The sequence below is a fragment of the Capra hircus genome, chromosome 26 (genome assembly GCF_001704415.2).
Source record: "Capra hircus breed San Clemente chromosome 26, ASM170441v1, whole genome shotgun sequence".
Taxonomy (NCBI): domain Eukaryota; kingdom Metazoa; phylum Chordata; class Mammalia; order Artiodactyla; family Bovidae; genus Capra; species Capra hircus.
The window spans coordinates 32,771,580-32,799,183 of NC_030833.1; the positions used below are offsets into that span (position 1 = coordinate 32,771,580).

General features: G+C 44.6%; 1 protein-coding gene across 1 annotated transcript; it reads right to left on the reverse strand.

Moving 5' to 3' along the window:
- Positions 877-27,604, reverse strand: PI4K2A (phosphatidylinositol 4-kinase type 2 alpha). The gene is made up of 9 exons (XM_005698386.3): positions 27,051-27,604; positions 19,176-19,376; positions 14,606-14,737; positions 14,079-14,232; positions 10,434-10,495; positions 8,397-8,496; positions 7,506-7,639; positions 6,971-7,030; positions 877-3,303 (listed from the first exon to the last, which is right to left on the reverse strand). The coding sequence occupies exons 1-9, from the start codon at positions 27,483-27,485 to the stop codon at positions 3,142-3,144; spliced, it is 1,440 nt and encodes a 479-aa protein (XP_005698443.3). The 5' UTR covers positions 27,486-27,604; the 3' UTR covers positions 877-3,141.

Genomic DNA, 27,604 nt, shown 5'->3' on the forward strand with positions numbered 1-27,604 from the left:
ACACTCTGGAGCCGGGGGTGAGGCTCGGGCTCACTGCAAGGAGGGGGCAGTTCCCAGGAAGGAGAAAATAGAGCTGGCCTCCTGGTCCAAGGAGAGAAGGGTCTTTGGCCCCTCACCAGCTCCTATTACAGTCAGAGCTGCGTAGTGGGCAGCGGGCCCTGGGTGGGATGACCCATGCAGTGGGTACCAGCTCCTCAGCTGCCTTCTTCACCCCTGTGGGCAAACCATTCTGAGGCGCCTCAACAGCTGCACCAATCATGCCTTTTGCGTTACTGAAGTTTCCTGAAAACCCCTGAGGTGAGGATTTCTGACTGCTGTTCTGGCTTTGGCTCAAAAGAAGCCATTAGCACTTAGCTTCCCTCTCAACCCTCCTATCTGCTTGATTATCCTCACTTAGAGGAGCCAGGGTTAAAACCGCTCCAGGTGGACAGGGATGCACACAGAGCAGGGCTGCCCTCTTGTGGCCAAGAAGAAAAGCCAGTCCACATTCCTCATCCCAAGCCCTCGGGGAAAGATGATTCTGGAATTTAGAATTATTTCAGCTTTTAGAAAGCAGACATTGCAAAAACTGTAGAATCCCCATCAGAGGAACATCTCAAAACAAAACACTAATATTTCTGCAAGAAATATTCACGGTAAGAAAGATACATGATGATTATAAACAGCTTTGCATCAATCAATGTAGGTTCAGGTCAGGTGCTGGTGTCAAGTGGGTTAAAACAATATTTTGGGAAACGAGAACCTGTACTACTCTACTAGAGGAAAACAGATTCAAGAGCCATATCTCAGCAACTCCATGGCAACACAGGGTTCTCTGCCCTTAAAAAGGCATCCTACCTGGTCTTCTTTCCACCAAAGAAAGCTAGACAAAAAAGGTCGGAACTGGACTTGTTATTCATACATTTGCATTGATTTAAATACATTACATATACAATTTTCTACAGTGCATTAGAACAATACAGAGGCAGCGGCACTCTCACAGCCCAGCCTCCACTCCCTGACACTGGGAGATGGGCCGATGGCTGGCAGAGGGCTGGGCCGGGCAGCTCTGTGAGGGCCACCCAAAACCTGCCCTGGCACTCAGGGCCCAGGCTCTCCCAAAGTCCACATTCAAGGCAACCTGAGTACAGGCTTCAAGGAGAACAGGTGTGGGCCAGGAAAGGATGCCCCGTACTTTCACCTGCCAGGACTGGGACCAGCTCCCTCTTACATTGGACCCAATTTCCTTTGCATCCCAGAGCTGGTCTGGCTGAGGGCAACGTGCAGATCTGCTCAGTGGGGGAAGCAACCAGCCCTTCTTTAGACCGCTCAGGCCCTCTCCACCCCAGGTGGGGCAATTCAACAACACGTTTATAAACAGATGTCTGTGGAGACCTAAATATACCCTGGTCCCCTCCGGCCTCTGGGAGCCCTGCTGCTCCCAAGTTCTCAAAAACATGGCCCCCAAGGCCAAAGCCCAGGTCAGCTCAATGGGATTGTCAGGGCTGGGGTGGGCAGGGAGCAGCGCCTCTGTCCACAGGGCATGCACACCCAGCTCCAGAGACTCTTCTGTTGGCAGGGTGGAAGCCCAGGGTAAGCTGGCTCCTGGGGGCTGTACTGGAAGGGGACCAGCCTGGCCCAGCTGACAAGAGGGCTGCACGCCTCTGCTCCGCTTCCTGCAATAGCAGGAGCTAGGCAAGCAGAGGACACACGGCAACAGTCCCCACTCCTTTTCTTTGGTTGGTTTTCAAACCTTCAAGATAGTTTCTTTCCAAGGCTGATTGACCAATCGCAGGGTGCCAGAAACTTGAACCGTCCAGGGCTGCCCAATAGCCCTGGGTGGCACCCTCTGTACTCCCCACTGAGGCCATTCTTTGCTTTGGTGTAGAAAGGGCTCGGACAACTGGTAAGGGGGAGAGCTGAGCGGAAAGAGACAGGGAAGCAGGAAGATGCACACTGGGCTGGGCAGGCACTGGGGACAGTGGGGACACCTCTCTCCTTAGGGCCCCACCTTTCTCGAGAAGCCATAGAAAAACTGGCCTGGAACAAGAAGTCAGGGAGCAAAGGGAAGCTGCTAATTAGGAGGCAGAATACAAGTCTCATGCCTCCACCCAGCAGCAGCGGTACCACACAAAGAAACCCAAGGACTTAATATCCTGTCCTCTCATGAACTAGACCCACCCTAGAACCCTCACCGAGAGCCACTCCAGAACCCAGAACCGAACCTATCAAGTCAAAAGAGTTGAGGAAAAAATCAAAAACAACAGGAACAAATCAGCAGACTGGGAAAGTCTGTCGTCTCTGGCCAGGGCCAAGGACTAGGGGAGCAAGACAGGGGTAAGCCCACCCACAGAATATCACAGCTTCCAGCATATACTTAGTGGTATGGATCATGTTCCCATGCTGGGGAGGTAACTGCCTCCCTCCTGTCTTTGCCTGAGGGGAAAGCAACCTACAGTCCTGGCCTAGAGGGGCTGGGTCCCCAGCAGGGAAGGGAGCAGAGGTGATCTAGACACTGTAAAACTGCTGGGAGTTCCAGAGCAGTTGTCCCCTCACTGTGAAAATCGTGTCTGGAGTCAACCTACTGCACTGGTGGGAGGAAGACGGAAAGAAGACTCGGCAAGACACAAAAGGAAAGTGTGGCTTCTGTCTGTCCCGGCACTGCGAGTCACCCAGCTGCCTTGGTCCGCACAGTAAGGAACTGTGAGACACCTGGATGTTTGGGTCCATGCACATTTAGGTCTGGATCAGAGGTTTTGCCATGAGAGGGTCTGGGATTCTACCTGGGTTTTGCTACTAGTACTGAAATTTGTATTTGTATTTTTTCTGATGCAGAATATAACAAGGAATAGCAACAGAGCAGGGTGTCCAGGAGGGAAGGGACTTTCCCAGCCTGCCCCCAGGAGATGCTCCTTTCCCCCTGTCTGGACGGCTTGCATGGAGCGCCAGCCCTCCCCAGCACTCAGGAGGGCCCACAGCACCTCTGTCCCTCTGCTCATGCTTCTCCCGGGGCCTGGGAAAGCTTGGAGGGAGTGGTGAGCAGAGAGGGAGGGCTCTTAAGAGCACTGATCTCCACCGGTTTCTCTGGCTTTCTTGCAACCCGCTCCCCAGGCTTCCTCCCAGCCCAAGTCTCAGACAATATGCCTTTGTCTGCCTCTGGGGCTACCACCAGGAAAAGAAGGGCTTCCGACTCTGAAAGCTCTGTGTGTAGGACTCGCTAGAAGATCGCTGGTGGGAACGGGCCGTCTCAACAATCACAGGTGGCATCTGGACGAGGTGCAGGGGACACTTGTTGTCTTTCAGGGCCTGGGTCAGATTTAGGATCTGCAGGGGGGAAATGAGATCAGTGAGAGCAGTGCCTAGGCATCCTGGTCTGCCTCCGAAGGGAGACCCACAGGCAGAGTGCTCCTATAAATCAGTACAAAAACAGACCATACACCAATGGAAAACTGTACCGACAGGCTATTTACTAAAATAAGAATGTAAGAGGGCAATACGCAGAAAATGGAAACCTTTCTACCTTTTAAAAAATTGCAAAGGAAAACAAATACCTCCTCTTTCGCCTGTCTAGTTAGTAAAGATACAGAAGAAGATATCGACTCAGAGTTGGGGAGTGTTCAGATCATGGGACTGTTTTTCAGAAAGGCAAGTGGACCGTAAAGGCTTAAAAATGGACAAGCCCTCTGACTCAGCAACTTCATTTTTAAGGATTAAGGGAACAATTATTGACATGCACAAAACACTTAAGTTTCAATCTATACAGTGCAGTACTGTTTATAACTGAAAATTATATAAATGCCCGAGAGTATAGGATCAGTTAATAATCTAAGGGATTAGAAACAAGCAATTAAAAAACATTCTACGGGCATGGAAAACTGATCACAATGTCTTGGACAGAAAAGAAAGGAGATAAGGGACCAGTATTAGTGTGACCCCCACCTTTATTTTTAAAATCCTATTTTCTTATCTATGGAGGAAAACAGGTCTTAAAGGTTGGCAGTGATTATTTTGGGGTCAAGAAAGGTGACCTAGAGAGAGTGATTTTAGTTTATCCTTAGTTTCTGATTGTCCTACAAAGACTATGTATTTAAAAAGTAAAAGCCATTTCAGTTGAACTCTACCTCTCATGCTGACATCTTTGTTTTAAACAAATTTTTACTTTAGAATAATTTTATACCTACAGAAAAGTTACAAAGATATGTACCTTTTACCCAAGTTCTCCTAATCTGATCACCTTCTATAACCATGGTACCTTTACTAAGAAGTCAACACTGGAACATTAGTATTAACCACACTCCAGACTTGACTCGGATTTCACTAGCTTTTCCAGTTCTGTTCTTTTTCTGCTCCAGGAAACCACAGTATGTGTGGCTCCTCACAAATTTGTGTCTGTATTTTACAGACATTTCAGACATGTGAACAGAGGAACACATTTCTTTCCCTTGTCACAATCAGCCACCACCGTGTATCTTCTCTGGTAGGAAAGAACAAAAGCTGAAGTGGTCCTACCACAGCCTTTGAACCACCGGATGCTGAAGATTTTCACAACCAGGTCAGAGGATGGCTGGGCGGCTGCCCCCAATCACATAGACACACACGCCTTGAGCCATAACGATCCTTGGCCTACAAAGGCTACCCTCAAAGAGGCAGAGGTTCACCTGGAACAGAGGTCACAAGTGGATCCTACCGGTAATGAGTTCCCTTTTAACGTCATTGTCTGGGTATTTGTCAGCACCTACACTGCTTCAGAGAGCTTTGAGTATAAGATCAGGGCAGGGAACTAAGAAGAAATTCATATGGAATCAGAGTGGACATGCAGGATACCATCCAGCTGATGACACAGGATTTTACTACCTCTCTGGCTGGGTCTTCGGGTTAGAAGCCACCTTTCAAGTACATTTAAGTCTTTGGGGTAAAACGTCAAACTGTCAACAACTTACTTCCAAAAGATTTGGCCAGATGCAAACAAACAAAATCTATCTATCTAGGGAGAGAGACAAATTATAAAAGAGATAAAATTATACAGATGTATAGATAATATTCAGATAGATAACATTTAGTGATATGAGATAAAGCAAACGTGGCTAATTAAATGTAATGACTGGTGAGCCTAGATGACTCCCTTCTTTCAATTTTACCGAGGTTTGAAATGTTCCTAATTTAAAAGTTGAAGAAAATTTTATAGCAGGTACATAATGCCAAAAAAGAAATATTGTCTTTGAAGATGTTATCAAAGAAGCTTTCCCTCAGACTGTGCGTTCTTTATCTAATGTCTGGTTAGAAGCCTTTATGGTGAGGAACAACTCTATCACCCGAATCCATCTCTCCAGGGTTCCCATTCTTCCCCTTGGGCTCCAGGACACTGTACAGTCCACTCCATGACTGCGGCTCAGGGAGACAGAAGGTGGTGCATTCCTGCCACCCATGTGCTAGGAGGAGGAGCTGGACACTCACCCATGACTCATCCTGACAGTTTCAGCGGTAGGCACTCTAGGTCATAAAATGCCACTCGCTCTCAAAGGACATTAAGAGCACACGATGGAAAGAAAGCTAAAATGGCTCGCTCTCAAGCCCTGCCCCTCTGCCTTTTGCCACTCTAGATAATGGCCTTAACTCAATAGAATGAGAGGAAAGTTGCTGTGTTTGCAAGAGGCTGGGAAGGGGTTAGAGAAGACAGTGCCACAGGGACAGAGGTGCAATCTACACAAACTAGAGAAGTTTGCTCCTTTACGCTGAGTTTCACAATGCCAGAGTACGCCACGTGGCTTTTAAGACTTCTAACAATTCTGCCAGCCTAACTGGGCCTTTACAGTACTTGGGAAATGTAGGAAGACCATCTTATGGTATTCAGACAGCTCTAATAACTACAGCTATTAAATCCCCTGTCTGTCCCATTTCTAGAGAAAACGGGTTTGGTAAGCTCAAGAGTTGCCCTCATCAGAAGCCTTTTGCTAAATGGAGGAAAGAAGGTAACTGGATAATTATGACTGAGAAAAGCTTCCGGTCCTTCAAAGATGTGAGAAGCTGTATACAAAACCCTAGTAAAATAGCTAACCCATGTTGAGTACTTCAATATACCAGCACTACTCCAATTGTTTTCAATCACTGATCTCATAATAACCTTATAAGATAGGTGCTGTTATTAATCCCATGTTACAGGGAGAGAAACTAAAAGGAGGAGAGATTAAGCAACTCAGCTGAGACCTCACAGCTAATAAATGGCAGAGTCAGGCTTCAAATCACACACCCTGACCAGTTTGTGCCCTAACTGCTAGGCTATTCCAGATGTCTTTAAGACTTCAAAGTGATACGCAGAATGTCAGTGTCCTCGAGCTTTTACGCAATTTTCAAGCTGTTCTTTGCTCTGCTATGGAAGATCAACAATGCCTTGGTGGTTTCCTTGGTTCTCTTTGAAGATGAAGGGGAGAAAGAAGAAATAATGTGGCTTGTAACTGTAACAACAAAAATTATAACCATGACCAGCATCTGAGTGCTTACCATGTGCCAGGCATGGTTTTTACTAAACACTTGGTACACATAATCTTATGTGATTCTCTGACCAACTCTGCAAAGTATGGTAACTGTCCTGCTCTATAAAAAGGAAGCAGAAGCTCCTGCCCAAGGCCATGGTGCTGGGGAGTGGTGAAGCACCAGTCTGACTCCAGAGCCTAGCTCTTAATCACCAGGGGTTACCGCTGCCTTGAGCAACCTGAGGACCCAGACCACCAGCTAAATCCACCAATGAACTACCAAGCAAGTGGCACAGAACCAAGCACATAGTAGGTGCTTCACCAAATGCCTGATACCATGGAAGAGGTGGGAGATCTGGGCCGGCTACCTTTCCTCTCAGGTGTTAAGACAGAGTCACAAGCATGGATGGCACAGACTAAAATGGGTGTGAGATACGACCTTTACACACTCACTCAACATGAGCATATGACCCTCTCAGAGAGACCCTGTGGATGACACCAGGAGGATGTCCCAGGCTTACCTGTCCCCGCATGACAGCAATCTGCTTATGGAACTGGCCCCTATCGAAACCAGGATCTTTCTGCAAAAAGAAGGGCAGAAGGAGATACAACCTGCATGAATGCCTCAGAAGAACCCATTTTCCTCCTCCAACTAGAAAACCCTCAAGAGGCTTGGTGATGTTCACCCCAACCCCGATGACTCCGTTTCACAGACAGCAAAATAGAGAACAAGTAACCATCTTGTCCTCAGTTTCATGATTAACTCTGAAGAACTCCAGGCTCTGGGGCTCCATTTGAGAATGAGAGCTCTGTAGACACACTGCAGCCGCATGACACACAGGACACAAACCAGTGTGACTCAGCCCAGCTGCCAACTATTTTCACACCAATCCAAACTAGGTCTTGCAGTCCACAGGGAGGAAACCTTGCTCTCCACTGGCTAACACAAGCCAGAGGATGTTTCCATTCTATCTTGGCTTGTATCAGGACAAATTAGGAAAACTGCTGGAATTTTTTCTTCCATATGGTTTTAAGGCTAAGGGTCCCAGGGCTAACCTTGAAGAGTTCATACAGATCCTCCTCCAAGTCCTTGACGAAGTTAGGGTCTGATATCTTTGGAAGAATCAGATCTTTAATCTCCTGAGAGAATGGGATTTTTGCCTGGGGCAACCAGGCCCAATAAAAAGGATCTGAAAAGAGGAAAAGTCAAGATCAAAGCTGGTGTTGAAAGAGTCCCTGTCCATCTATGTCCTCCACCTATCAGAGCACAGGTAAAGTTGCATGCCCCTTATTTTAAACACAACAGGAAATTAAAGCGACAGGGGTCGCTAACCCTAAAGGCTAACCAGTTCCGTGGAGAAACCGGGGTTCAAACCCAGGTCTGTCTAATCCCTGAGCCTGGGCTCATTCCCAGACATTATATGACTTTTCAAGATGCAAGCCTACCTAGAAGCAATTATCAACACTTGCCACTGAAACACTGAGATGCTCCTTCTCAAAAGACAGACAAGTACTGCAAAGGGACTAGTAAGCCCCTACTTGTCTCTCTCTCTTTTTAAAGGTTTCTCAGTTATAACGGGGCCAGGGGTTGGTTTCCAGGATGTCGACAAGGAAGACAGAACAGGAACAGCAGCTTATATTTAGAAACACGAATCGAATAAATTATGATAAGACAGTCTTCAGAAAGACTAAGAAAAATGCAACGCAGAGATGTGAAAACTCAGCTCTGTGCTTCTGATGGGAATAATGTATGGGAAAAAGGATACTAACAGTTTACACTGTGGAGTAGTTGCCGTGTGCCAGCCATTGTGCTCAGGTGCTGAGCTGCATAATTGCATTAGTCCTTAGAACAATCTTGTGATAGAGGTATTATTCTCTCCATTGCACAGATAAGAACACTGAGAAAGAGCACGAAAAGAGCCAGACCATAGTGGTCTTGAGACTTACATGCCCTCCAGGAGTCAGGATGCTTCAAAGGGAAAGCCAGTCCATTATCTATGGCTGCCACCTTGATAACAGGCTCCTTCACCACCACCCAGTCTGTGTCCTGAAGAGCAAGGGAAGACTGAATACTTAGGGAGCCCCACCTTCCTCCAGCGCTTTAAAGCAGAAGCAAAGGCTCCCATCTCAACCAGCTCAGGCACCAGTCCTTACTCAATCTCTGAACCGGTTTCCAAATTGTTACCTGGACTTAATATATTTATGGCACTTTGATTTGGCTAATTCAAGGTTCTCAGAGTCCCTTTCTCTTCTTAGAAAAAGTACACTTCCTCAAAAGTTGTCACAGTCCTTGGTAACACAGGAAATGACAGTAACAAAAGAGAACTATGAGCCATTCCTCACAGGGAAAGGCAATGAGAACCCTAAGAGTCTAAAAAAGGGACAAAAAGTTGTGTCTGACTCTTTGCGACCCTATGGACTGTAGTCCGCCAGGCTCCTCTGTCCATGGGATCCTCTAGGCAAGAATACTGGAGTGGGTTGCCATGCCCTCCTCCAGGGAATCTTCCCAACCCAGGGATTGAACCCAGGTCTTCCACATTGCAGGTGGATTCTTTACTGTCTGGGCCTCCAGAGAAAACCAAAAATACTGGAGTGGGTAGCCCATCCCTTCTCCAAGGGAACTTCCCAACCCAGGAGTTAAAGTGGGGTCTCCTGCATTGCAGGTGGATTCTTTACCAGCTGAGCTACCTAGGAAGCCCATTAAAAAAAGGGAAGAAAAATCAGTTATAAGTCAGTCAAGGTCCTTTAATGTGGACCTTGACTCAGCGGCCACTTCACTGGTGGTGACATTTTCCAGCAAGATACTAGAACTGTGGATGAAAACAGCTGGTTGCATTTGCACAACGGAATCTGTTCCTCGGCTTCACTGAGGCATTAAGAGGAAAAGGACGAGAGCTGAGTGCAGAGACAGTGGAAGAGGCTGCCTGGGACAGCGCGTGTCAGACCCTCCCAGGACTGTGTATTTGGCTCCGTGCTCAGGTTAACCAGTGCCACCACAGAACAGGGCAGGTGGGCTCAGGATGCCTGTACCAGAATCCTCTGGGATACCTTAGTAGAAGTGTGAGATCCTCAGTGTTACCCGAGATCTAATGGAGGAGAGGCTTATAGAATCCATGCTGTTTTTAATAAGCTCGTCAGATGGTTCTGATGTACAGAATTTGAGAACCACTGGCCTGACTGTGGGAAGCATTTTGCAGTATATCTGTGCCTCAGATCATCACAATGCGCATCTTAAACTTGCACGGTGTTATATATCAATTATATCTCAATAAAACTGGAAGGGGGAGAAAACACTAAAAAGAATAAAAGCCGATCTTACTCTCCTCCAGGTAGCCTTCCTGCTAATTTTTTAAAATGCACAGGGGAAGTGTGGTGGAATAGAAAAGCAATGAGAGCGTAAAGAAAGTTGTAGGAAGCAGCTTTTTCTAAACTCACATTCTGTGGAACTGTAGTCTTGTGAGAAAAGTATTCCATGGTCAAAGGTTTAGAAATCACCAGGCCAAATGAAATCACACAGGCGCACTGATGCATTATTTCTCAGACCTTTACTATGCTTCCAGACAATGTGAATCTTCAAAGAAGGCACAAAGTATGCAACAGATTCCAAATTTATTTGAACTTTTCTTCATTCTATCTCTATTAACATCAATCAGCAGGATATTCCTTATAAAAACATATTGAGGTGATAGAGGATGAGATGGTTGGATGCCATCATGGACTCAATGGACATGAGTTTGAGCCAACTACAGGAGACAGTGAAGGGCAGGGAAGCCTGGTTGGCTACAGTCCACAGGGTTGCAGAGAGTCAGACATGACTTAGCAACTGAACAACGACTACCAAATATTAACCTCAATTTTAAAGGCGTGTGCTATCCTGATTCCTCTGAACTTATGTGACCTAAATATCACACTATTATGTGCTTACATATTATGTGTATACCCCACCTCATACTCTCCTTAAAAAGATACAGATTAACCACTTACCCGAGAGTTAGAACTATCCATTGGACAATCGTATTTGATCAGCCAGTTGTCATTGCCTCGATCTGTGAACAGAAATATGAAGTTAGTAGACAAAACTGGGGTGATTTTCACATTCAGTAGTGGTGAATCAGACATTCTGACACATGGAAACCACTCATACTATTAAGAACAACTATAAAAAAGGGACAAAATGTTTTAAAATTTCTTGAAGGGATTGGAGATTTTATAAGACCCTTAAGAATTAGACTGTCATGATCTGGGAGAAGAAGACTCCAGAGAGGGGAGTCCACCCGTTGTGGCTTCTTTTTTCTTACAGCACCTGCTGCTGATTTGGGAAGAGGTGGTTACGAGGCTGAGAGGTAGAACAGTGTGCTAACAGCCCCAGGGAGCTAGGGAGACAAAGCTACGGCCTGGTGACTGGCAAGGAGGAGGAAACCCTGGTAGATCATCCATGCTCTGCATTGAAACCTAAAGGGCTAACACCTTGGAAGTAAGCAGAAGGTAAGGTATTTCTTCTCAACACCTAAAATTAATGTGATCCTAGGCTTCTGATGACCCCAGCAGCTTGCCAGAGGCAAACATCTTCTTCCAGACAGGATTGATATCAACATCCTTGACCTCCAAATAATTCTACACTTTTTGATATACAATATCTGACACTTAAAAATAACAAGGTCTACACAGAGACGAGATGACACGAAAACAACAGAAAATTCAAGTAAATCTACAGGGGCCTCAAAAAAGATATAAGCTCTGAAGTGTTCAAGATAAAATGCCTAATACGTTTAAGAAATAAGAGTATCAGCAGAAAACAATCATCTACAAAAAAGAATCAGACAGAAATTCAGGAAATGAAAAACACAGTTACCATATGGACAACTTCCTTCTCCACAGAAGCCATGGGAGCAAGAAGATTAATGAAATGTTTTTTAAATACTGCTGAGAGAAAATAATTGCCAATCTCAAATTCTATGTACAGTAAAAATATTCTTCAAAAATGAAGCTGAAGTAAAGACAACTTCAGACAAACAAAACAGAAAATTTGTCACCACCAGACTAGTACCTCAAAATAATAAAAGTCATATAAGAAAAATCCACACCAAACATCATATTCAATAGTGAAAGACTAAAAGTTGTTCCTCTAAGATCTAGTGCAAAGGAAAAATGCCCAATATTACCACTTCTATTCAACATAGTACTGAAAGAACAGAGCAATTATGCAAGAAAATAAATAAAAAGCATCCACATTTAGAAATGAAAAGGTAAAATTATCTCTATAGATGATATGTTCTTATGCAGAAAACCCTAAAGATTCTACAAAAAACTGTTAGATCTGATAAATAAACTCAGCAAAAGTCAGGATCAGGATACCAAGTCAATCACAGAAATCAGCTGCATTTCTATTCAATAACAATGAACAATTCAAAATGGAAATTAAGAAACAAACCCATTTATAATATCATCAAAAAGAATAAAACACTTAGGAATTAGTTTACTAAGGAGGGAAAAGACTTGTATAATGAACACTATACAATATTGCTAAAAGAAATTATAGAGACATAAATAAATGGTAAGATACCCCATGTTCACAGATTGGAAGATTTAATACTATTAAGACAGCAGTCCTACTGAAGGTGAACTAATCTAGAGATTAAATGCAGTTGCATAAAAATCCCAATGATGTTTTTTGCAGAAACAGAAAACCTATCCTAAAATTAATATGAAATCTCAAGGGACTGCCAAAGAGCCAAAACAATCCAGAAAAAGAGTAAAACTGGAGGAATCACATTTCCTCCAAAACTTATAAACTTATTACAAAACTTACTACAAAACTATAGTAATCACACAGTGTAGTACTGACACAGAGACAGACCAATGGACTAGATTACAGAGTTCAGAAATAAACCTTTGCATATATAATCAAGCACAGTTTGACAAGGATGGGACCACCATCAGCAGGCTACAGTCCATACAGTCTCAGACAGTTGGACACAAGTGAAGCAACTTAGCACGTATGGGAAAAGCACACGGAAAGATGTTCAACATCACTAGTCATTCAGTTCAGTTCAGTCGCTCAGTCGTGTTCGACTCTTTGTGACCCCAGGAACTGCAGCACGCCAGGCCTCCCTGTCCATCACCAACTCCTGGAGTCCACTCAAACCCATGTCCATCGAGTCGGTGATGCCATCCAGCCATCTCATCCTCTGTCATCCCCTTCTCCTCCTGCCCTCAGTCCTTCCCAGCATCAGGGTCTTTTCCAATGAGTCAGTTCTTCACATCAGGTAGCCAAAGTATTAGAGTTTCAGCTTCAACATCAGTCCTTCCAATGAACACCCAGGACTGATCTCCTTTAGGATGGCCTGGCTGGATCTCGCACTCGTCATTAGTGAAATGCAAATCAAAACTACAATGAGATACTACCTCATACCTACTAGCATTAGGATGGCTACTATATATATATATGTTTATACATAGACTCAGAAAATAACAAATGATGGTGAAAATGTGGAAAAACAGGAACTCTTGTGCACTGCTCTTGGGAATGTAAAATGATGCAGCTGTAAAATGTTCTCCATACTATGGAAAACAGTATAGTGAAAGTGAAGTCGCTCAGTCGTATCCGACTCTTTGCTATGCCGTGGACTGTAGCCTACCACGCTCCTCCATCCATGGAATTTTCCAGGCAAGAGTACTGGAGTGGGTTGCCATTTAAACAGTATAGCGGTTCCTCAAAAAATTCTAAACACAGAATTACCATATGATATAGCAATTCTACCTCCAGGTACACACTCAAAAGAACTGAAAGCAGGGTTTCAAAGATATTTGTACACCCATGTTCACAGCAGAATTATTCACAATAGCTAAAACGTGGAAGCAACCCAAGTGTCTGTCTACAGATGAGTGGATGAGTGAAATGAGGCATCTACACACAATAGACTATTATTCAACTTTAAAAAGGAAAGAAATTCTGACACATCCTACAATACGAAAGAACTCTGAGGATATTATGCTAAGTGACCAAGCCAGTCGCAGAATGAAAATACTGTATGAGTCCACTTGAATGCATGCATGCTAAGTTGCTTCAGTCGTGTTCGACTCTTTGAGACCCCGTGGACTGTAGCCTGACAGGCTTCTCTGTCTATGGGATTCTCCAGGCAAGGGCACTGGAGTGGGTTGCCATGCTTTCCTCCAGGGGATCTTCCTGACCCAGGGATCTAACTAGGGCCTCTTAGGCTCTTTACCACTAGCGCCACCTGGGAAGATATGAGTCCACTTAGATGTGGTGTTTAAAGACAAAACTGTCCTGTACTAGGCCAGGCTACCACGAATGACTAGGGATCAAGGATGAGAGCGCTCTGTGCTGCTTTGGAAGAGCCAAAGTGTCTTCTGCAGGAGGCTGGGAGAGAGGCGAAGAAGAAACATAAGTACTCACCGCCTCTGATAATTACACACGATGTGCCTAGACAAAGCTGGTCTAAAAAAAGTATTTTCAGCACCCTCTCCAATGTGTATAACCCTTCTGTCTTATTAAAAACTCATCCTGACAAGGTACTATGATACCAAGCTCTGCAAGCAAGCCTCCATGTCTGCCCTGTGGCTCCTCACAGCCAGGCACAGGGCACAGGACCACCCACAGCTGCTCACCAGTGTTGCGGATGATGTAGTCCAGGACCACCAACCGCTCAAACTGCAGGAGCAGCTGCCTGTTAGTGTTCTCAGGAAGGGGTTCCGCTTCAAAACGCCGTAGCCAGTAGTCTGCATCTTTGTAACTTTCAACAAAGAGCTGGAATGAACCAACCTGCAACCAAAAAGGAAGACTAGAAGAAGTATTTCCCTACAGCCCAAGTCCAAAGATCCCAGGAATAAGCCAAGTACCCATGAAGGCCCTATAGAGTTTATCTCAGAAAAGGGTTGTGACAGTAATTGCTCATCCAAATTCAAAAGGCGCAGTTAAATGGTCTAGAGGAGTAAAGTAAGGAAGTTACAGTCTCTATCCTCTGGAGAATTACTCCTCAAACCTTAGGCCCTTGACAGACATGAATAAGACTGGTGCCTCAGGGTAGGCTATTCAAGTGTCCAAAGGTGGGCCTGCAGACACCTTATTTCACCACTTGGATGGTTATGCCATTATAATCACCACCTCTGATGAGCCACCTGGGTGCAATCTATACCTTTGGTGGTAGCCCAATGCGGTTAAACCGCTGTCCAACTTTTGGCACTTTCTCCAACGCAAGCCGCTTGCCCCTGGACTTCACTCGGTCAATGGCACTATAGTTGAAGGTCTCACTGGCCAGGTACACCACCTACAATGGAAACAGAAGAGATACCAAGGTTAGAATGAAGTTTAAGGAACTATCCCAGTATGGCGAAGAATAACAGCTAGATGCTCACCAGCACTGCTCCTCTTTTGCGTATGGAAAGGATGCATCTCTCAGCACTTCTAACTGGGAGCAGACGGTATGTGACTAGTTCAGGCCAATGCAATGCTGGCAAAGTGATGTATGCACATTACTTTCAGGCCTGGCCCCTAAAACTTCCCATGATCCTTAGTTCACATTTCCCAATCTGTGCAGCTGGAAGAAATGAAGGGCTCAGAGATGGTAAAACCACATCACGGAAGGAGCCAAGATCTCTTGTGGCTATATAAAGTGACGTGGATCTAGGAGAGCTGCCTAACTGGCATGGATCTTGATGTGAGCAAGAAATAAACTCCTATTGTGTTAACCACTGCAATTCAGGGGTTGTTATAGCATCTAGAATGAATTACGCTGACACTACAGCTAGCTCCTGGGTTAGGAGAAGATGGTCCAGGATCTATTTTCTCTCCAAATAAAAATTAATTGCACTTTATTCCATACCTTTTAATTTCCTGTTGAATTTTATACTGTGTGCAATAATTTACATTTAAAAATTAAACAAACATTAAAATTTGTTTTAATTTTTAGTTCATTGCTATGTATTTATATAGACTATATCTGGAATACTAAGCAAGAAACTAGTAATAACATCTGCCTCTGAGGAAGGAAATCAAGGGGCTAGAAGACAGGGGTGGGAGAGAAGCTGGATAACTCTTCTTTGTTTAGGTATGTGGGTGTGCTCAGCCGTGTCTAACTCTTTGTGACTCCATGGACTGTAGCCCACTAGGCTCCTCTGTCTATGGGATTCCCCAGGCAAGATTACTGGAGTGAGTTGCCATTTCCTTCTCCAGGGGACCTTCCTGACCCAGAGACCAAACCCAAGTCTCCTGCGTCTCCTGCACTGCAGGCAAATGCCTAACTGCTGAGCCCTGAGAGTGGGGGGTTTGCTTAATCTCTTGTGCCTTCTAATTTTTACACTAGATGCATGCATTACCTTTTAAAAAAATTTTTTAATGGGCCACCAATATTACACCTGATTGTCAAACTGCAGAGATACCAGTATAATCCATAATCCATTTGGACATCCATTATCACACTTAACCACATTGTCTCATGATTATCCATATCTAACTTGTTTTTTAAAACTAATGAAATGGGGGGTGGATAAGAACCACCTTATTTACATTAGCATCCCGAGTACAAAACAGTGCCTGGCATATGCCTCTTTATTAAGTGAATGAATGAATGAGTTACAAGCTTCTTTCAGATAGCACTGAGTTTTAGTATATAAATACCAAAAATAAAGTTTATAAGAAAATTCTTTCTTTTCCTAAGCCTTGTAAAATTCATTACAAGTAACTAATTTTGCCCTTGAACCTTAGAGATAGCATAAAGTAATTCCCTTCCTCTCATCCATCCATCCATCTATCCAATAATAGGGTACCTAAAACAGATGTGCCAAGATGTATTATAGGCTAGCACTTTCTACCTTCCAAATCTGGAAACATCGGCACAAGAACAAATGGGAAAAGAGGCTTTCTTAAGACTATCTTGCCAGTTTCTATGATAAAAACCCTGTTCTCAAGACATATACCACACTTTCCCTCATCAGATTTATTTTTGATTAATTTTTGTAGCGAACCACTCTTTCCCTATGACTAATGAAACTCTCATAACCTGAAACCTTATAGGAACAGACAGCAGAGATAGTGATCAAGTGAGAATTAGAGCCTTATTATTTGAAGCTCTGGCACAACTGTAAGCCCCGTCTCCATAGTGACAGATACTGTGATCAACTGGATAGAATCCTGTCACAAGGGTGGGGAGGCAGGAAAGAGAGAGATCACCTCTTACTATTCTCCAACAGCTGTTATGTTAAGCTTGCAAATGTATGTTAAGCTTGCAAAGTTCTATCTCATCTCAGTCTCATGGAAGACATGATTTTTCGTTGCTGACTTTTTGATGCAAAAGATCTTCAGGCCTCATTAAGGTTCTCTAATAGGGAAAGAAGAAGACTAGAGATGGGGAAGAACAGGATTGTGGGGCGTGGCATTAATGATTAGAATAGTCATAAAAATACCACAGGCTAAAATGTATGGAGTGTTTACACAGTGCCAGGTGCTGGGCTACATACACCACGTGGATTATCTTGTGTAATATTAATGGCCACCCTATCAAGTAGCCAGTTGTAGTGAGTAAGGACGACTCTTCCTCGCAGTGCTGGGGCTTCTTATCGCAGTGGCTTCTCCTGTTGCAAAGCACAGGCTCTAGGGTGCATGGGCTTCAGCAGCTGTGGCATACAGGTTCAGGAGCGGTGGCTTACGGGCTCTAGAATGCAGGCTCAGAAGTCGTGGCACACGGGCTTAACTGCTCCACAGTATGTGGAGTCTTCCCAGACCAAGGATTAAACCCACGTCCCCTGCACTGGCAGGTGGATTCCCACCCACTGCGCCACCACGGAAGTCCAAGGAGGAACTCTTTATATCCCTGTTTTTATAGTGAGGAAGCTGAAAGGGAGAGACTGCGGGAGTGTCTTGACTCACTTGCCCAAGGATTACTCAATAAAGAGCTGTAGCACCAGAATTTGAACTTGATCCCTGATTCTTAGGCACTGCACTGAGAAGCATAGGCAGAACAGACAGGCATGGGGCCTGGGTGGTCTGCTACTTACCCAGCAAAGCAAGGAGATTACAGAGTGATGAGCAACGAGTACTTAGGATTTCTGGAGTCTAGGAGGGGCCTGGTGGGAGGATTTCAGGTTAGGCAGGAGATCTTAGGAGCATTCATCATCACATAAGATGTTCAGCGTGCTGCTTCACTCTATGTACACAGAGAGAATGAAAGCTCGAAGGGAAGGAGTGTGCTACACAAGGCCAGGCCGTGACTTAGATGTCAGATGGGAGCTACGAGCCAAGAACTACAATCAAACATATCAAACATCCACTCCACTGGCCTGAGGTTGGGGGGTCTCCGTTACTGTTCTTTTTTCACGGTTTGATATCTATTCACTGATTCAGCTGGTACTTAAGGAACACTTACTAGAAGTATAGTATTTTGCTAGGTGCCAAGAATGAGAGAAGGAAATTTCAAGAAGTTTTCCCTGATTTCTACTTCCTTACAAACTAGTTGGCTTATTTGAAGTTTTTTGGCAAAGTAGCAAACATAGCTAAACATCCACAACTATCACATTTTCTTGTAACATACCCTGGGAAAACAGGAAAAAAAAGATTTGAAGGGAAGCTTCTGTCTGCTGATAAGGCTCTTTGACCACAGTCTGCTATCTAAACCTGCAAAGAAAACCTCAAACACGGGTTTTTAATCTAGTTCCTATGGGTCAAAGGGTAGATTTCAACTGGTCCAGGAACCATCCTCTTGAAATTATATACAGTAATTGCAAATATGTATATTTTTTGTGGGAACAAAACGTATAGCTTTTATCCAATTTTCAAAGAAGATTAAGACCCAGAGAGAGATACAAAGATGGCCCTGCAGCCATAGGGCATCAGACCAGAGTTCTGCCTTAAGTTGTTACTAAATCTCAGGGAGTCCTATACTAAATGGGTGATGACGTGTCCTTAGATGTTCATATGCTGACCAGAAGGTTTCTTCACCTCAGAACCCGTGGAAGGTTTCAAGAGACATCCTGTAGCAGAGTGGTTCTTAACCCAGTATCAGTAAACTTTCTGAAACTGTTACAATCAATTCTATATTTAAACATGTTTTTGAAAGGGGGTGGGAGGTATGGTCCAGATCCTGCATTAGAACTTCAGCTAAGTCTAAACACATTTAAGGTATGTACAAATCCATTCTAAGTGTGGATTTGCCTAGATCTGGGAACCCAATTTTGTAATGTTCAAACAAGCACCAGAATTCCATAGCATAAAGATGGGTGAGGAGAATTCCTTGTCAGTTTCCTGTAGGTGTTCAGGCCAGACCTTTACACTAACCCTCAGCCAACCCTAAAGTCCTACTTGCCAGACCTTGCATTAGTGCTTAGCTGACAATCAGCTAGTCCATTGTAGACTGTGTTTAAATCCTGGCTCAGAAATCTCAGAGTGAGCTACAAAAGTAGGTAGGTTTCTAACCAGCTTGGGATTACCTGGGATCCAAAGTCCCAGGGAGCCCATACATGTGTATCAGAAGGGAACCTCCTGAAATTGTACGCAAAAAATTTATGTGTATCCTTCTCAGGACAGCTTTCATCAGATGATCAAACCATAAGCCTGCACATACCACTCCCCACCAAAAAAAAAAAAGAAGGCCAAGAACCCTAGACTCAGGGTACAAATAGCCCTTCACTGGATCTAGCAGTCCCACTAACATGGGCTTAGGCCCAGGAAAACTCTGGCCAGGCAGAAAGGCATCCGGAAGACAGGTCACTGACCTTTGTGCGGGGTACAATGTTGAGCTCCAGTTTTTGGTCCACCAGGCTGGCCCCTGCCTCTGAGAGGTAGCCCTGGTTGAGGACAAGGCAGTCACGGCCAAAGCAGCAGGGGCAGCACAGCTTCTGCAGCCACTTGGTCCACTTAGGATTAAGTTGCCCATATGGCTCTTCATTCTTGGGTTTGAAAACAGCGATGATCTTCTACAGAGACAAAAGGAACAGGGTGTTAAAGGCAAGTTCATGCCCATGGCTCACAGACCAGGTCAGCAAGACTCTAGAAGGAAATGAGAGGGCACAGGCAGACAATCCCTATGTACAGTTAGACACTTCCCTTCAAGGGAAGACACCACTGCACATGCGCAGCTGAGAATAACGCTGCCAGACAGGGCTGTGGCCAGAGGAGATGCCAATCTGGTACCGATGGCACAACAGATTTTAACACCATCAAACCCCAACTTCTAAGGTGCATTAATACTCACTGTTGCTCCGCATCAGTTAAGGAAAGTATCAACTGAAAGGAAATCAGTAAGGTATCATGGAATGAGGTTAAGAAAATTCTTTTATCAATGGCTGACTTCCTCTATCAGCCTTACTACCCCCACCCATCTTAAAATAACAAGTTTAGGAATGACAAATTAAGTAGCAATGGAAGAGAAAAATCACAGCAGGAAAAAGAGTCCGCTACCTGATTAGCATGGGTTCTTTTAAGTAATTCTCATAGGCAAGAGACCAGGACATGAAAGGCCACAAAGATTAAGATCCACCTTCTCTAGCAGACAATAACTTAATTCCCAAAGATCCTCAGACATATGGGATGCTGCTGCAATCTAGAAACGAAGGCCTTCCCTCCTGAAGGCTTTCTTCCACAAGCCAGTCAGCCCCCTTAGGTTGTTTTATATTTATCTCATTCCCTCCAGTCCCCAAACTGGTACTTTCAAAGGAAGAAAAGTAAAGTAAATATGCTATTCAAGTGATTCATCTTAATATCATATGACTCTCCCTCTCCCCTCAGCCCACAGCCAACTCAAGCTAGTCTGGGTCATAAGACATTCTCCTGTGGGTGTCATTTCCTGAATGGCCAGTCACAGCAAAAACCATACATCCATCTGCCTGCATTATGTAAGTACTCATATTAGGAACTGGCTAGGCATATGTCTGAAACAATAACTGGTCAATCTTGAGGCCAGTCCCATCAAGAAGCCTTGCAAGAAGGCAAGAGAAAAGAAGTACAAAAGAAATCAATTGATTCTTAAAGGTAAACTTATTCACCGGGAAAAGTCAAATGCATATGTTCATTCAGAATTACATTATTATCCAAAGTGGCTAGGAAGAGGCCTGTTTTGGCAATCTCCCTCTCTGTCTCCACACCCCTGGAACCCTGGGCTCTGAATCACACACAGCAGCAGTAGCAGTGACTGGCTCAGCTCGCAGAGAATGACTTTTGACTCCACTGGAACTCTCTGGAACCTGGGCAGTGAAACCACAGGACAACTTGAGGCCCATCCCAGAACCCACCAGTCGGTTCATTAAAGTACAATGTGGAGTTCAGCAAGCTGGTCCCCAGTGAAAGGGAAACCAAGACTATTAGCGGGGCTGAAAAATACCAGGACTGAGGCTTAAATACTTCCACTTAAAGAAAGCAGAACTTGGGAATTCCCTGATGGTCCAGTGGTTAGGACTCCAAACTTCCACTGTAGGAAGCACAGGTTTGACTCCTGTTCCTAAGATCCCTCAAGCCGCATGATCCCTCAGCCAAAACAAGAGCAGAACTTGAAGGCCAAGATAGCAGCCAAGCATCATTCATAGGCCAACCTCTCAAACTTCTCAATTTCCTTCCAGCATAAGGACAATCAGAAGGCATTTCATCGACTCTAAAAGCATTAGTCATCATGATTCTCTCAGTGTAACAAGGGTTTCATTAAATAATAATGTCTGGCATGCACAAATAGGGGGATAGTGGGGGCGGGAAGGATGGAGGAACAGAAGGTCATTCAGACAGAAGGGGGACAAGTCCCTTTGAGGACTAAGCGTTGCTTCAGTTCACCTAGTTGGCGAAATACAGCGTATCGGCACTCTGTGGGTTTCCTAGAGAGACATACAAAGCAGCGTCTGGCCTAATTTCCAAAGCTAATGTTAACTTCACATAATCAACTATGTTACTGAAGACTCTAGAATATTCTCCTAATTCATAGAAAACAAACTCTAAAACCACCCACTATTATTTGGTTGAGAAAGAAAAAAATACTGCCTAATTCATTTCACCATATTCTCTCTCTTCTTTAATAAACTTTCAATTTCTTTTTACATGTAGCAGAAAGCTTCAGTTTGATGTCAGTATTTTAAAAAACACTCTCCCTTAACCTCTTCCTTTTAACGAAGGGGTTAGCGTGCAGGTATCTTGAGTAGCAATAATGCATGAAGTTCAGGGTAAAAACAGCAGTGCACAAGGAGGCAAGGGGCTTGGCTTGGGCCAGACCCACACACCATTACTGAAACCTGAAACCCAAAGGGTTTTCTGTATCTATCCAGCAGCTCCAAGAAGCAGCATACTAGGCTATACTAAAACCTAAGACAACTCAAGCACATCACTCATATTATACAGTGAAATATGCAGAAATAACATAAAAGTTTTTTTTTTTTTTAAGTTTGGTAAATACAAAGTGGATGGTTCTCAAACTTTCTGGTTTCAGGATTCCTTTAAACTTTTAAAAACTATTAAAGACCCCCAAAGCTTTTGTTTACATGGGTAATATCTATATTTGCTGTTATCAGAACTTAAAACTAAAATGTCAAAACTATTTATTTAATTCACCTAATCATAAAAACAGGCTTCCCTGGTGGCTCAGACGGTAAAGCGTCTGCCTGCAATGCGGGAGACCTGGGTTTGATCCCTCGGTTGGGAAGATCCCCTGGAGAAGGAAATGGCAATCCACTCCAGCACTCTTGCCTGGAAAATCCCATGGACAGAGAAGCCTGATAGGCTATAGTCCATGGGGTCGCAAAGAGTCGGACACAACTGAGCAACTTCACTCACTCAATCATAAAAACGGGCCAATTACATGTTAACATATGTGACATGTTTTTTTTGAAAAATAACTATATTTTAAAAAACAGTTTTAGTGAGAAGACTGGTGTTGTTTTACATTTTTGCAAATCTCTAATGTTTAGCTCAGTAGAAGAAAACTGTATTCTCACATCTTTAATATTCAGTCTGTTTCAATATCACACATCATGCAACCCCTTGAAATCTCTGCTATACACTCATAAGGAAATGAGAGTGAAAAAGGTAAGTCTATATTCTCTGGAGGCTGGATGGAAACAGCACTTTTTGACTTAACTATTGAGGTAGAGAAGCCTGATTTACATGTTAACTCTTACAAAAGAGAGGGATGGACTACTCCAAATATGTGACACCCTGAAAGAAGATGGGATCCAAATGGAATGTAATAAAGGAGATTCAGCCTGTATTTATTTTCCTGTTCACTGCTATCAACCCAACCTGCTGCATCGATTATAACTTGTGGCTTGGGACAGCTCCCTATAACAGATGGTGTGCTGATGATGCTTAAAAATCTCCAAACTACATCTATGTATGATATATAAACATGACTGCATCTTAACATTTTAGTAATAAAAAAGTTACTCTTGGGGGCTTCCCTGGTAGCTCAGTGGTAAAGAACCTGCCTGCCAACGCAGGAAACAATGGATTCGATCCCTGGTCTGGGAAGATTCCACGTGCTTCAGAGCAACTAAGCCCATGCTCTACAACCACCAAGCCTGTGCTCTGGACCCCACGGGCTACAACTACAGAACCCTAGCCCTAGAACCCGAGCTCTGCACCAAGAGAAGCCGTCACGATGAGAAGCCTGTGCACTGCAGTGAAGAGCAGCCCCCACTCCCCACAACTAGAGACAAGCCTGTGCAGCAGCAAAGACTTAGCACAGCCAAAGAAATAAATAATTCATTAAAAAAACAAGTTACTCTGAGATCCTTATTCTTTATTTGGCTATTAGTATCGTTCTCAACCAAATGTAAGGACATCAAAATTTCCTGGAAGACACAGGTGGTTGGAAGAACCACATTCAATATTACAATATAAATTTATACTTGAAAAATGGAAAATCATACTGTAATATTTTCAAGACTAACTCTTGGTGAAGAAAGTATTTTTAAAAGGCTGAAAATTACTGATATAAGGCCAAGCTCCTAGAACATGTGAGAAGTATCTATGAAACTGTTTTGCAAATACCACTTAGAACTGTCTAATGAATTACTATCCTAAATAGGAATGGATCCTTTTAGAATTACACTACTTTTTGTTTTATTCAATGCCATGTATCCAAGAAAGCCTAATCCAGGGGTCAGTCAGCATGTAACTTAAAAAAGCAGCAAAACACTCTGAACTCCTGCTAAGCACCAGGAATTAGGCCAGGGGCTTTCATATGTGGAATCTCATTGGTTTGCCCTAATAAACTAGTCAGTCATATGCTGTTCTATGATTTGGCAATATGAATGCTTAGTATTACTAGCCACTCAAAACAGAAAATGCTCAAAAAATACTTTCGTGAGCAGCCTGAGACCTGACACACAAGGATGTAGGTGAGGAGGGTAACCTGAGCATTCTACCATGACTTCTGATCCAGCATTTTCCATCTTACTATTTCAGGTCCGTACTTGCTCATTCTGAGAAGAAACCACTCTCAACCGGGAAATGAAATCAGGGCTGTTATCTTCAAGAACCTTTCAGATTGTCCAGCTCCAAAAGTACCTGTGGCAGAAACTGCTGGCTCCCCCAATCTCTGTTCCCTCTTCTTCCTTGGGCACAGGTCCCTGATTTTTAGCTGGACAAAATAAAGACTACAGTTCCCAGTCACTACTGAAGCTCAGTTCTGGACAACGGAATGTAAGGAGAGCAGTCTAGTGCCAACTTCTAGGAAATGTCTTACAGGAGGAGGGCATTCTCTTTCTCCTCCTCTCCTTCTTCCAACTGGCTGAAAAGCAGACAAGATGTCTGTAGTCTGAGCATCCATCTTGGCTCACGAAGTGGAGGCCACGTGCTAGGGATGGCTGACCAGCTGGACGAATGGATGCATACTGTTCATACCGTCTCCCCGACAAAGGAAAATGCCATGCCAGCTCCAAGCAGTCTCGAGACTTCTTTCATGAGAGTCAAATGTACTTTAATTCAAGTTATTATTATTTAAAAATTTCTGTCACACACAGCCAAATTTAGTCCTAACCAATATGGTAGCTGAAAAGAGAAACCAGAGATTCAGATGACTAACTCTGAGGTAGCAGGACATGGTAGATAGAAGTGTGAACTCTGGCGCCAGTTTGCCTGGGTCTGAAACCTGCCTTCCATTTAATAGCTTTGAGACTCTGGGCAAATTAGCTGTACTGTGTGTCTCAGTGTCATCATCTGTGGGGACAATGATAGTACCTACCTCAGAAGGTGTTACGAGTATTAAGTGAATTATTATTTGTAAAGCACTTTATTCTTTTAATGTATTATTTTTATCTGTGTGTGTGCTCAGTCACCCAGCAGTGTCTGACTCTGCGACAACATGGACGGCAGCCTGTCAAGCTTCTCTGTCCATGGGACACTGCAGGCAAGAATACTGGAGTGGGTTGCCATTTCCTTCTCTAGGGGATCTTCCCGGCCCAGGGATCAAACCCGAGTCTCCTGCATTGCAGGCGGATTCTCTACCGCTGAGCCATCCGGGAAGCCCTGTAAAGCACATTAAGAGTATCTGGCATACAGTAAGTACTATCTAAGTATTTCTAAATAAAATAAATAAACACATTTGGAGCAGGGCTAAAGATGACAAAACTAACTATAGTTAGTTTGTGGTCTAGTATAACCCACCACAGCATTTAGGAAGTGATCCTCTGCTCTGAACCACATTTTCCTCAGTGGGAACAGAATGGTTACACTAATAAGTTTTGCTTGGTCGTATGCATTTTGACTTCCCCTCTAAGAAAGGACAGTGGCCAGGAAATTTGGGAGACTGAGATCCTGCAAATCACCAAGAAACACATCCATAGTCTGCTATTCTCCATGGCCTATGTACTAAGCTGATAGTACTTTACCTGCCAGGTAGAACTGACAGATCACATTACTCCCACCTGTCAGAGTATCAGATCACTTCTCTGCTTACCCAACACATTTCCAGTGTTACAGTGCAGCTGTAACAGTGTCACGAAAGAAAAACAAAAATCTTCCACCTGCTGTTGTACCTAACAAAGATAATCTCAGCCCCTTCAGCCAATAAGCTAGCAACAAAGTAAAAACCATTCATATCTTGGATTTCAGTCTGGTTCCTAAATAAAAAATGATGAACATCTCCCTAACATTTAAACTCAAGGACACCTTATCTTTTTTTTCTTCTAGAAGTGATGGTTCCTGTTTGAGCTTTCGATTTAACTCATTACTCCCTTATCTGAGAGATTTGGAAAAACTTTACTCTCAAAGCTTTTTTCCCATCTCGTTTATGTTAACTGAGTTGATGGTGGGAATGCTCTCTGGTTCTTGGTGATAATTCCAGGAGAACATCTAGGAGAACAACTGGATCCAACAGGAACCTAACCAAGAGCTACAAGTCACAGTGCGTCCTGGCCATTCAGCACTCCTGTCAAAAGAGCACATCACCAATCTCAAGAGTTCACATAAGACAGATGCAGGGAAAATGTGAGGGAACTCTGATCTCCATCATTTTAATAATAAAAGTATATTTTTCTAGTAAGTCATTCTGGTCCACCTGAGAACATTAACATAGAAGACTTGAAAATTTTTTTGACTCACTGATATTTCAAAGACACCTCTAGTTTGATCTGTTGGTGGGCTGTTTAGTCGCTAAGTTGTGTCTGATTCTTTTGCAACTCTATGGACTGTAGCCCATCAGGCTCCTCTGTCCACCGGACTCTCCAGGCAAGAATACTGAAGTAGCTTGCCATTTCCTTCTCCAAGGGATCTTCCTGGAAGTCAGGGATGGAACCTGAGTCCCCTGCATTGACAGGCAGATTCTCTACCACTGAGCCACCACGGAAACCCTAATCAAAAGAATAAATGTCACTTTTCAGCTGCCTTCCTCACTCCATGTCCCATCCCATCCTCATCCCCCTTTAAACAAATACAAGGGACAAAATAAAGGTGAGATAAACACTAGTTCTGGATGAGAAGTGAAAGTAAAGGTAACTGACAGTCCCATGTTTCTCAAACTTTACACTTTTTACTGAGGAACAATAAAAAAGGCTTTGAACAATATCTCAGAAGTGAGCAATAACCAGGACAGATGAAACTGATGAGTCCACTCAATCAGCAACGTCTGTCAATAGGAGACCTGGGTCGGTGCAGAAGATACCCCCACAACAGAGAAGGCTGGAAGGGAACCATCAGAGCCCCTGATAGGTCACCGGTCCTCCTGGATGAACAGTGACGACACTGATTCGGTCCAAAAAGAAAGGACGGGCTCAAAGCTCAAATCAGTAAGTAAGCAGCTGAACAAACGTCTGTAGTTTAAAGCTAAGGAACCTACTAGAAAGCAGCATCTCCCTGCACGTCTCTGTCCAGAGGCCAACTGCCCCACCACACCGCAGGGCTCCTCGCTTCTATCTGGTCAATTTCCTCTTTTCATTTTCCGCTTACTCCTCCCCTACCAAATAAGTTCTGATTTATTTCTTCATTCCGCCAAGCTTCTCCATCTCCAGTTCTCAGGGGCATTCCAAAATCCTGCCCACGAAGCTCCGCACTGTAGTTTTCCCCTTTCGCAGCCTTTCAAAACCCCTTTCTCCCTCTGATTGTGCGAAGCCTCAAACTCCCCCGGACAGGTTCACCCTCCCCGAAGCAGGCGGCCGCAGTCCCCAGCCCGATCTCACCCCCTGAGGGTCCTTGACGAAGTAGCTTCCGCTGGAGCCCTGATAGATGCGCTCGGGGAAGATGCCACGCTCGATCGCCAACTCGGCCTGCCGCACCACAGCCTCGAACTCCGGGTCCTCCGGAAACTCGTTCCGCTCGCGGTGGGCCTGCGCGGCGTGCGCCGCTGCCGCGGCCTGGGCCGCCAGGGCTTGGGCCTGCGCCGCCACGGTTTGCGTTTGACCCTGGGCCGCCGCGCCCCGGGCCCGATCCAGCAGTGGCTGCCGCTCCCGGTCGTGGCCAGGCGAGCCCGGCGGAGAGGGGACCGGGCCGGCCGCCGCCGCCACGCGGACCGCGCCCCCCGGCACCTGCGGAAAGTGAGCGCTCGAGCCGGACGGGAAGGTATAGTCCGGAGGTTGCGCCCGCTCGGGGGACACGAGTGGGCTCGTCTCGTCCATCCCTCAGGCCGCGGGCTCCGGGATCCGGTGCGCTCCACACAGCTGAGTTCCTGCCCGGGACCAATCCGCGAAACTCTCAACTCTCTCTCGGCCAACCAGGTCCCAGTGCTTCCTTGGCC